The 12,470-nt window shown below is 35.2% G+C and overlaps 1 protein-coding gene across 3 annotated transcripts in view; it reads left to right on the top strand.

Moving 5' to 3' along the window:
• Window positions 1-12,470, top strand: part of ProRS-m (prolyl-tRNA synthetase 2-like protein, mitochondrial) — a 223,775-nt gene that overhangs the window by 110,246 nt on the left and 101,059 nt on the right. For all 3 annotated transcript variants that reach the window (XM_090396837.1, XM_090396836.1, XM_090396838.1), the window contains one exon: window positions 2,034-2,141. In XM_090396837.1, the coding sequence (XP_090252963.1) occupies window positions 2,034-2,141 (108 nt within the window). The remainder of the gene's footprint in view (window positions 1-2,033; window positions 2,142-12,470) is intronic.

Raw genomic sequence — 12,470 nt, 5'->3', positions numbered from 1 at the left:
AAAAATAAACTTTCAACATCTTTCTCTAAATCCAGAGTAATTTAATAAAAAGGTGGCATACTGTTTGGCAACTCCTATAGGTAGAGATGACCTTGCTAATGCTTCTGCCTGGTATCTGCACTTGGGCCTGGCTCCCACTGAAGAGACCTCAATAAAGGTCGAAACTAGTATGGGTAGTGGCCCTTTCCTTAATGCATAAACATTATACATATCCGCAAGGAGATGTGTTTTGCATTATGAGAGATACTGAGATAGGAGTGTTGGTAACTTGCTCCACCTTTGCAAGGAGTTGCCCAGTGTTATACCACTTTACCCCAGTCCTGAAGATACTTTCAGGTGCAAACTTTGGTTGCACACACTTGGATAAATGATTAAACTAAATTTATTAGGGTCCAAAGACAAATGACCAAAGTGATATTAGGACTCTGGAGTGTTGGCTATGAAAAGCATTTGCGAAAATTTACACCTATCTCTTCAGTCATCCAATTACACCTACCCTATTTATTCTCCTGACCTTTGGAATACACTCATCATTGCCTCTGCCACATACTACCTGAGTAGAGACCAAGCAGCATTGATTTCCTTCCTATGCAATTCCTCATTCCATGATATCATTGTAAGCTGCCTCCTGAGTTTGCTGTAATCACCCACCTTATAGTTTCACATATAACCCTTTCTCACAAGTATTAGCAATCTGCTTATATTTTTTGATGGTGATGAATGTGTTGGATAAGGGAGGTTCATATACAGTGATTTTCTTGGACTTTGCAAATGCATTTGATAGATTACTATATGGTAGATTGATGTATAAGCTGCAGAAGATGGAATTAAATAACAGATTGGTTAGATTGATTGAAGATTAGCTTTCTGAAAGATACTAGCAAGTTATGTTATGAGCAAGTTGTGTTATGATGAGCAGAGTTTCTGAAAAGGAAGGTGACCATTAGCATGTCTCAGGGTTCTGTTTCTTGGGGCCTTTCTGTTTAATTTATTTGTTAATAATATTTCATGTGGATTGACTAGGGATCTTCATATGGTGCAAAGTTAGTAGAATTATCAGAAGTATTGCTAATTTTAATTCTCTACAGGAAGATTTGAATAGACTTTTAGCTTGGACAGATGAGTAGGGTTAGAGATTTAATATTAAAAATGCATGGTATTACACTCTGGGATACAGAAATATGATGGTAGACAGTGGACTAAAGTTCTGAGGGCACATTGCAAGTGTTGCAAAGACTGCACATCATATTATTGCTATTATAAAAAAAATACATTGACATGTAGAGATAAGCAGGTGGTGGTGCCTCTATATAAAGCATTAGTCTGACTATGTTATGGGCTGTTCAGATTTGGTTGCCTCATTTTCATTGTGATGTGGAAACAATAGAGAGGGTCCAAAGACGAATGACCAAAGTGATATCAGAACTCTGGAGTGTTGGCTATGGAAAGCATTTGCGAGAATGTGGATTACTGAGTTTGGTAGATTGAAGGAAAAAACAGGAGATATGATAGAGACCTTCAAGTTAGTTAAGGGGTTCAAAGATTAATACAGAAGGAATTATAAAAAGAGTGGACGTTAAGATGAGAACAACAAGAGGCATCCTTGGAAGTAGTATAAAGATGTGGTGAAGGATGTGAGGAGTAGATATTTTGTGTGGATAGTTGTGGGTGAATGGAATGCATTGAGAATGCAGAGAGTAAATAATTTCAAAGTTCATTATGATAAACTTTGCTGGTTAAGTGAGGCCCCTCCCCCACAAAGTCTATTGACTATCACATTGAAAGAGTCTTTTGACTTTGTTGGAGGGATTCATAATGGAGGTTACTGATAATAATAATAAAATCACTATTTGTTACTTTTTTTTTTTTTTTGAAGAAGGGAAGTTAATTATGTGACATGAAGAGCAAGCAGTGTTATTAAAATTATGTAAAACCACTTTCTGGAATGAAAAGTAATAATCAGGAGTTACTCCATATTAATTTTAAAATTTAAATAATTTTTCTTTTGTTTATAAATTAAATATTTTTTTCAGATTTGTATACCTTTGATTCCAGTGAAGAAACAGCAATAAAAACTTATGAAGAAGTGTGTTTAGCATATGAAACAGTATTTAAATATATAGGAATACCTGTCATAAAAGGTATGGCTGTATAATATAGCAGGTGAAATTTATTAATTATACCATTAAAAATGTACTTTTTTCTCTTTTAATATACACTCATTTATTAATGAAATGCTGCATTTGTTATAGTTTTTGCACCTTTTGAATCTACTAGTAAAATAGATTAAGTTTTAATGACCATTGGAAGTAAATAATAGGTTTAATACCAAGCATCATTTAATTGCATTCATGAATAATTTTACTTTTGGGTGCATTGGTTTGACCTGCATGTGACATTTTCACCCCAGAAGTGTTCTGTTGGATTTAACTCAAGATTATGTATAGCTAGCTAAGTGGTTAGCATATCCACTCTCCGGCAAAAAAAAAAAAAAAAAAAAAAAGGCTGTGAGTTCAAATCCCTCCTTGGACATGGATGTTTGTGATTGTCTGTGAAAATACTAGTGGTAGGCATCAGTGTAGTTGTGGACTTGGACTCTCTGGAGGTGTCATGTAATAATAATAATTTTCCCAACATATGGTACATGGTGTCATATTGAAAGTGACGTTGAACTGTTCTGTAGGACTGTCATACAGGAAGCATTGCATTATCCAGAAGTGTTACAATATTAGTCGGCATCCCCAAGGGACTGCAACCAATGGTCGAAATCTGCACCATGAAAAACAGTTCTAGACCATTATATATCTGTCATAATTGAGATGATGCATTCTGAGCTAAAGCATTCATCAGTCATCTGCTACATTCACACTCACCTCTCTAATCAGAAAATGCATGCTGACTTAGAGATTTATCAATCGTCTGCCATATTCATACTCACCTGTCCAGTCAGAAAATGAAGTAGTCTGATTTGTTCTACATCATAGACTTTCAATGTTCTATGGACCAGTCATGGTTGATATTTGGATTATGTGCAGCTGCCCCTTCCATGTCTAGTGTTCTTAAGCAGCGTTATATTACTAACTTGCACACCCGTATAAGCTCACCGAACTTTTTAACTATTTTCACATCAGACTGCACAAATTTCCATATCACACTTTCAAGCACCTTTTATTCCTTTAGTGTTAACTAACTGGGTTTCATTGTTTCTTGACTAAGGTGGCACACTCACATTTCCATGAGCTGTTTGAACGGACTGATTTTGGATAATGTAGTATTTTGCTAGTGTCACAAGTAGCACTAATTTGTCATCCTATGATAACACTTCTTTCATAGTCCATAAATTCTTTTCTACATTCCATGAGTTTTCAGATGCACATTTTGACTGTAAGGATAAAGTAAATTTGTACTATAGTGATTACTATAATAATAATAATAATAATAATAATACTCTCCATTATGTCTGTAAAATTCACAAACTTTATTAAAGATACTATTAATTTTTGTGTTTTATATTGATGGCAGTCTTTATTACAAGTGGTAGTAATCAGAAATGCAATACAACATGAAAGGAAGTAAACACATTAAAAAATTAAAAAAAAAAAAAGCATGCCTCTTCCACCTTCTTCTCCCCCTCCAATCACAGCATTTAAGAAGAAAGAATTTTTTCCCCTCATTTTTTCTTCAGATTATGTGCAAAATTGGATGTCAACAAGATATTTTTACCAGTTTTTTTTTTTTTTTTTTTCACTTGACACAAAATAATACAAATGTTCTGCAATTAGAACTTTGTTTTAGTACAAGTTGCTGTTTGCTCTTATTTGGTTTAAGAAATATTTATTCTTCCTTTATGAATTTCCTATATAAACTTTTATTAACTGCACTAATACACTGGATTATTAGTGTAAAATGGTGAAACTTTCCATTTCATTATGGCACAGACAATTATTTTCTCTTGCTTCACTAAGCACATGAAGATGAAAGCAATATTTGCCATTAATTCATTGAGGTTTTTCCCCTTAATGCCACTGTTTTATTTTTCTTCAGTTTACTTTGCATTTACATTTTATGTTTTAGTAAGAAGGTTTTAAGAAGTTAATATTTATATTCAAAACAGATACAGGAAGATTTTTATTTATTTGCTTTTTCTCTGTTGATATTTAAATTTTTGAATGCATTTATTCTTATTAATAGAACTGTGCTTAGGTACTTCTGGTTAAGAACCTCTTGTTAACTTGTACTATCTAAGATCTACCATCAGAAATCATCTATGATCAGCAAGACCCAAATTATCAATGCGTTATTTATCATACCTTTCCATGATATGATTAATAGACAGAGCACTCAACTGACACAGGCAACACATTCCATTCATTCACCACTCTTCAACCAAAAAGTCTAGTCCTCACACCTATGCTCACCACATTCTTACCCAACTTTCAGGGATAATCCTCTTGTTCTGCCTCTCCAGCCAAGTGCCCCTTCATCAATCCTATGAAATCCTTTAAGTAATCTAAATGTTTCTATCATATGCCCCACTTTTTTTTGTTTTGCCTATCAATCAACTTTTGCAATCTACAAACCCACAGTCTATCCTCATAGGAAGAATTCCACAGATCCTCTCCACCAATTCCTCATTCCCAAGAAACCCAGGTGACCAGACCTAAGCATAGGAATCCAGATGTGGTCATATCAAGACTTTATAATGAGGAACGATAACTCCCTTATCTCTGTGTGTTAGTGTATTCTTCAATAACCAAGTGAGCTACCCTGGCTACTTTAGCAATATGCCCTCTAATTTCAACTCTGTATCTACTACTATCCCAAAATCCTTGGCTTCATTTAATTTCCCGGAGGTACATTTCCCTCAATGTGGTACACAGCTTGTAATCTTTCTATCCTAGAATAATTATTACTCAATAATAATTGCACGTATGCTTACAATTCTGTTCTATATTCAAGCATTAATTAATAACCTTTTTTTCTGACAGTAATTCTCTTGAAAATGTATGAAATAAGTATTTGATTTTTGCTCAATGCCACTTGATGCACTGCACAAATATGAGAACCTCATATTTTTGCTGATTCTCATATTCTTATAAAATATATGGACTTTAAAAAAATATTAAACTAAAATTATTTAATAATTAACTTATATACAGTTTTTTTGTTGGTTGCAGATTATCTATGGTTTATAAAAAAATTTGGTGTTCTCTCCTTTTTCCTACTCACCCCTCCGATTAATTATAATAATTATTAATACTGCAGAATCCCTAAGAATGCCTGTAAGAGGTCTGTTTTAGGTACTACAAACCATGTTGCATACCAATCATTAATATTCTGTGTCTTTGCCTCCACTACCCTCTGGAGCAGTGCATTTCATCAACTGATTCCCCCCCCTCCTAATGCAGGGGGGAAAAAACTTCTCTCTCCCTTATACAACTTCCATAAACAGCCTCTTGTCCCTTCCCCATTTTCTGGCCTTAAAAATATTCACCCGTGTCTGTCTCGTAAATACCTCTTAAAACCTTAAATGTCAAAGTCATATCATCCATTATGCTATCCTCCAAACTTTATAGATTTCATTTCCACAATCTGTCATCTATCCCCATGACTGGCTTTCTGTTCTGAAAGCATTATCTTGTCTTTTTCTGATAGTTTTTTTTTTTTTTTTTTGCATGACTTTGTATCCTGTCTAAGGTTTCTTTATTATTTTCAAAGTCTGATAGTGAGATCTGAGCAAAGCAAATTCAGACATAGTCTGATCAAATCTTTATTTAATGCAACTACAACATCCTTATATCTTCCAGTCAACATTCTTCACACTACTGCAGGTCATCCTCTCTGTTGTGTCTTCGCCACTTTTAATGTCTCCTCAACCTCAACTTAATTCTACCACCATCACCTGCAGATTCTCTGGTTCCATGAAAATTCATCAAACAGTTAACTGAAAGACAATTTATCAAATGTAATTCATCGAAAAAGCAATTCGAAAAATAAAGGATTCATCGAATGATGATTTAATGAATGAGAATTCATCGAATGACAGTGTTTGGTAACAATACCTAACATTACTCAAGATACAGACAACATGTAAGTGGTCATTGTAATGTAATAGTTATTTTGTTGCATTTTAGAACATTTTATGTAAGTGTACATACTGCTTCATTGTGATGATAGTAATTTATCTCTAGAGAAAAAATTTCGTTCTACCAAATTTTGTCACAATAACACTAGTCAGACTAAAATCAAAACTTTAATGTATATCTTAACTGTAAAATTTCATTAAATTTCATCCAGTCAGAGTGAAATTGCTAATATTATTTTGAAACTTCTTTACAAAAATGTTGTAATAAAAGTGATCTATTCGGAACTAAAACTGAACTGTGCAGACAGCTTCTTCGAGTGACAACTTCTGTGAATTCCGCTAAGACAGAGAGTTATTGTAATACATAATTTTGACATGTTGTTTCTTTGTAGCCCCAAATCTAGTTGAACTGACAACTGGAATGGTTCGACAATTTTTGTGAAAGTTTCAAATACCAAATCTGAGTAAAATTCGTCCCATAATAATTGCTGTACTGATGTCACATATTACTACTAGTAATAATAATAATCATCATCATCATCAAATTCCTGCCATGTACCCTCAAGGGGGTGTACAGGTATTAATAATAATAATAATAATGGAGCCTTTGTGGTTCAGACTGTATAAACGAAGCCTTTTAGTTAGAAAGACTTGGGTTCAAATCCCATGTACGACACACAATTTCTGTCAGTCCTCTTCAACTGTAGGTGTGTTAGCAGGCCTTTCCTCTGGGAAACAGGCAAATCAATCCCGTGAACACACACATCTATAGACATGAAACAGTTATCAGACAAGAAAGATGATAAGAAACCATATTGTTTTATAATTATTCCCTAGTAAAGTAGTATTGCTATCCCACTGTAATAACGGGGGGGGGAGGGTTCTTTATTATTTATTTATTTATCCCGTCAATGCTGCGCCTTTGTAATATTATTAATGGTTTTATTTTCTATTATCTTATCTTATCTGCTGTGCCATTGTAATATTATGAGTTTTCTTTATTTAGCCTCTCTGTTTGTTGTATAATATTGCTTTCTTTATCCTTGGCTTCTATATTTTTATTCGTTATACTTTAACCTTATCTTTTTTCTTTCGTGTACTCAGTTAATCTTATTTTCCTTTCTCTACTTTCAGTATTCGTTCCCTATGCGGAGATCTCTAGAAATTTATTTAATTATTACAAGCTGCCACTAAAGTTCTCCAAATGGAATAAGAAATTATTTATACTTCCAGTAAAGTTCCCCGCTCTATAATTATATACAGTCGTGGTTAACTCTTAACTCAAAATTCGTACCAAATTCCAGTCTACCCCGCTCACAGGATCGTTTTTTTTTTTTGAGAACAGTGCAGTTGCAAAAAAAAAAAAAAAAAAAGATCAGATGGCACTCCTCTTAAATATAACAAACATGTTTTATACTAAAACAGTAATACAAGGTATGCACTAAAAGGATGCTACTTTCCTCCTCTCTGAGCTAAGCACAAACAAAAAACATCATATAGGACAAATTCTTAGGCACGCAACAAATACCAATGACATAAGTTATTAAACAATTAAATTAGAGAAATATTATCTATCAGCCCATTTTTACAGTTTAGGAATTTCCACGCTTTGATTAATTATAGGGGTGCTTAAGGGTCAAAGCTGTATAACTGAGAGGAGACCTCCACATAGCCTTTAAAGGAATGCGGAGAACCGACCAGGGCTTCTGACCTAATGTCCAATCCTCACCTTCTCGTGGTGCACACTGTTGGGTATCTACTTTGATACTGAACGAACGAGGATGGGCTGGCAATTTGGGATTTAGCCGACCAAATTGTATTCTTATTCGTTAAACCAAAATAAAAAATGATGGTACAACATGACAAAATTTCATGCCGGCTGGGGCGTCGCCCGGTTAAACAAGGCCCCTGTTGTTTTCGCCAGGGAACCAGGGCGAACAGCGAAACGTCAGCTACTGGAACAAATCTGAAAACAAACCCCAACTCAACATCACCAGAGTTAAAGATCGGTACTATCAACGTAAGAAGCCTGAATGGCAAAGAAATGGAGCTAGCTGAGGAATTAGATAAGTACCAGATCGACATAATAGGGGTGACTGAAACAAAAAGACCAAAACTGATGAGATCTTTCTGAGCAATAAATACAAAATGTTATATTCAGGCAATGACAATCAAGGAAAAGAAGGAGTAGCCATAGTATTCAACACAAAATATGAGGCTAATCTTCTTGAATGGCAGTCAGTCTCAAGTAGAGTAATGTGGGAAAATATGAGAATGGGGAACTGGACAATGAGACTTATTTGTGCCTATGGTCCCACAGAAGGCTCTACTAAGGTAGAATTGGAGGAATTTTTTGAGGCTTTTGAAAAAGCAACTGACACATTGAAAAAGGAAAAGTTGGTCCTTGTTGGGGATCTAAATAGCAGAGTAAGAAATGATTATGAGACATAGAAAAATATTTTGGGAAAATTTGGAGAAAAGAGCAAAGCTAATAATAATGGCAAATATCTGTTGGATTTCTGCTCAGGACATGGACTGGTTATTACTAACACCATGTTCCAACATAAAAATGTGCACAAATTCACATGGAGAGAAGAGGCTAGGAATAAGAAAAGTCTCATTGACTATGTTATTGTTGATAGTGATGCTTTCTCCCTGGTGCAGGACACCAGAGTGTACAGAGGATTTGAAATTGGAAGCGATCACTATTTAGTCTTGAGCAGGATAAAATTGAATTTCATATTGAAAAGAATAACATGTAAGAAAGTTTTAAAGCGAATAAAAGTTGAGCAGCTCTCAGATGTGAACTGTAGACTAAAATACAGAAAGATTATTGAAAAGAAAATGAAAGACTTTGAGAACAGGAATCAAACCTTGGAGATTCAGTGGCAAACTCTGAAGAAAACATTGATTGATTCTGCCAGAGAGGCATGTGGTGAGGTTGTGTGCAAGGATAAAAAAAAATCAGAACTCCCTGGTGGACACAGGAAGTTAAGAAAGCATATCAAAAGTTCCTGGCAAATAAGTCAGCTTTTACTCTTACAGAATTCAGAGACAAATGTAAGAAAGCTAAACAGTGTGTAAAACTAGCTAAACAAAAGTCATGGGAGGACTTTACCAAGAATATAGAAAATAAATATCAAGAAGGTGGCAAAATATTCTGGAGGTTGTTGAAGAAGCTTAGGAATGGAGGAAAGAGTGCTGTAAAAGGAGTTAGAGATGATAAAGGTGACATGAAAACAGGAGAAAAAGATATCCTTGAAGTATGGAGTAATTACTTTGAAAAACTGCTAAATGAAACAAGTAGTGATGACAGCACAGTGATAAAAAACACTGACCAGGCATGCAGTCAGGAATACATATCCATACTTGAAGTAGAAAAAGCCATCAAAGGCTTGAAATGTGGAAAGGCAGCAGGAGTAGATGATATTCGACCAGAAATGCTGAAGTATGGTGGTATAAGAATCTTACAGTGGCTGCACTGCATAGTTCAGAAAGCCTGGACAGAGGGACGAATTCCCGATGATTGGAGTAGAGCTTTGAGTTTGTTAACTGTGTCTTTGGACCAGGACTTCCTGGCCCAAAGACACAGTTAACAAACTCAAACCCTTCCATGTTAAAACAGCGAGGATCTATGGAGCACCAAAAATTCACAAACCAGGCACACCCCTACGCCCAATTGTGGACAGTATATATAGTCCCACATACAAACTGGCTAGACATTTAGCGAAGCTACTAGCCACTCTCACTAGCAATTCTCCCTCCTTTGTCAAAAATGCAGCACACCTAAAAAGCATCTTGCAACACCTTACCCTAAAAAGCTCAGACTTCATAGTAAGCTTTGACATCACTTCACTATTCACAAATGTACCACTAATAGAAACCCTCAATCTACTGAGATCACACTTCTCCCCTGATATATTTGAACTATTCAAATTCATAATACATGCAGGATATTTCACATGGAAAGGGAAAATATACAAACATATTGATGGGACAGCCATGGGCTCCCCCCTTTCCCCCCCAGCCAACTTTTACATAGAACACCTGGAAAAACAAGCAATCAATACAGCCACTCTCAAACCAACACTTTGGCTACGCTATGTTGATGATGTGCTTGCTATTTGGCCACATAGCCCTGAGACTTTGAAAACATTCTTAGCACATTTAAATAGCCAACATCCAAAAATCCACTTTACTATGGAACTGGAAGCCAACAACTGTCTGCCCTTCCTGGATACACTCATCACACATCTCCCAGATGGTTCCTTATCATTTTCAGTTTTTAGAAAACCCACACATACAGGCAGATACTTACACAAACAATCACACCATCATCCTTCTCAACAATATGGCATATTAAAAACGCTAACCCATAGAGCGAGAGCAATCTGTTCCAATGACAAGGCTCTTACTGCTGAACTCACTCACTTATGCCACACCTTCTTGGCCAACGGCTACAATCCACATAAAATAAAAAAAATACTAAACACTCCTAAGAAACTCCTCCCACCATCCACCACAGAGAACTACAACAAAACAGTCACCATCCCTTACATTAAAGGCACGTCCGAAAAGATCTCAAGAATTCTCAATAAACATAAACTACACACTACATTCAGACCATGTAGCAAATTAGCCACCCTCATCTGCTCACCCAAAGACAGCATTCCTCCTTTATCACATCCAGGAGTCTACCAAGTACCCTGCTCATGCAATCAAGCCTACTACGGTCAAACAGGAAGAACTGTGAATATCTGCATCAACGAACATAAAAGATACGTCCGGAATTATCATTATGGGAAGTCGGGCCTAGCAGACCATGCTCTGGATACCCCTGCACACAGTATCAACTGGAAAAACACAAAAGTACTACACAGAAACCCGTATAAATCAGCGAGATTGTTCTTAGAGGCGACAGAAGCCCTAAAACACACTCCAAATCTCAACAAATATGGCTGTATTAACTTGCCGAAGATCTGGGAGACGGTCATATTAAGAAAAAACTAGCACTTTTCTAGGACTCTAGTAATATATGATAGCTTTTTTTTTTTTTTTTTTTTAATTTTTTTTTATAGATAGAGGGCGCCAAAATCAGGACTCTAGTCTTTGTGTTGCTGCTACAATTTTGTTTAAGTACACCATGTTGTTTTAGTCTCGCGTATTGTGACAAACAGTGTTTTTGTGCTCTGAAGATGCTGGTTATAACACCAGCGAATTATCAGCATCAAGTTAATAAATTAATTATTTACTTAGTTTCTGTGTTCTATTATACCGTTAAAATAATAAACAATTTGTTTGCTTTCACTTGGATAAAGGATTAAACTAAATTTATTAAAGTTTAGAAATGAGGAGTGTTTTTGAATACATTCACACCCAGGTTTTCTATTTTATGTTTCTTGAAGTTGAATTTTCTGTTTTGAGTTTTTGAGTTGACAGTGTGTTGACAATATGACAATAAGTTCAGTGTCCTTCCATTTATAAATATCTGCTGTATAAATATGCTTTGACTGAATGGATTTTTTTCCATTTCATACCTTCCTTTCAACAGTAACATTTGGGTTGAACTTCATACATTTCAATTATTAAACGGTGTTTAAGTATTATATATAAATGAGGGAAGTGAAAGATTCATTGCTAATAACTAAAATAACACCTGATATGAAATGGAAGAAAAATCATTAGTTTGCAGATAGAAGATTTCAAAAACTACATTTTACCCTCTTCTGAATGACATCAATTAGGTGCTGACATATGGCAGTCAACACTAACATAAAATTTCACAAAAACGTTACTTTTTGTAAAACTGACCTAGATTTACTTCTTGAAATACTGTATTTGTTTAAATGCAAGCACAAGCACTGTGAATTTTGGCAAACACATTATTAAGCGGGAAATACAAGTCTTTAGAAAGGTATTGGTGGCAATTGATGCACTTTTCCTACAGGCTGCGCCAATATTAATTACAGTCCACTTATATCAAATTCAGATTTTTACAAGAAAACATTGTCCATTCCATTGAACAGTGATATTTTAAAAAGCTTAATATTGGAATTGTTTTACTTGTTCCATGTTTGGAAATGTGTGCTTCTAACACTTTCAGCCAAGCCAAGAGACTAATTATATATTGTGTAAGAGATTTGTTTGGCACACATTTAATTTACTTCATCACCACCTCCTGCCATAGTTAACCACGTATAAGCAATGTAGATAGCTTGTAAACACCCATACTTCAAATTCATTTCTGAGTTGCAACTCCTTGAAGGAAATAAACAATGTGCTCTGTACTTTGATTTTATAGCTCTCCAAGCAGAGGATAAAAGGCTTATTCCCATTCTGATAGCCATAATGTTATATTGTAGTGTAACGTTGTTTACTTTTTACT

The sequence above is a fragment of the Typopeltis vanoorti genome, chromosome 8, assembly GCF_054136105.1.
Source record: "Typopeltis vanoorti isolate ZY-2024b chromosome 8, IOZ_Tvanoo_1.0, whole genome shotgun sequence".
In the NCBI taxonomy this organism is placed as follows: Eukaryota; Metazoa; Arthropoda; class Arachnida; order Uropygi; family Thelyphonidae; genus Typopeltis; species Typopeltis vanoorti.
The sequence above is the reverse complement of the archived record's forward strand: the minus strand, read 5'-3'. Positions and strand labels throughout refer to the sequence as shown.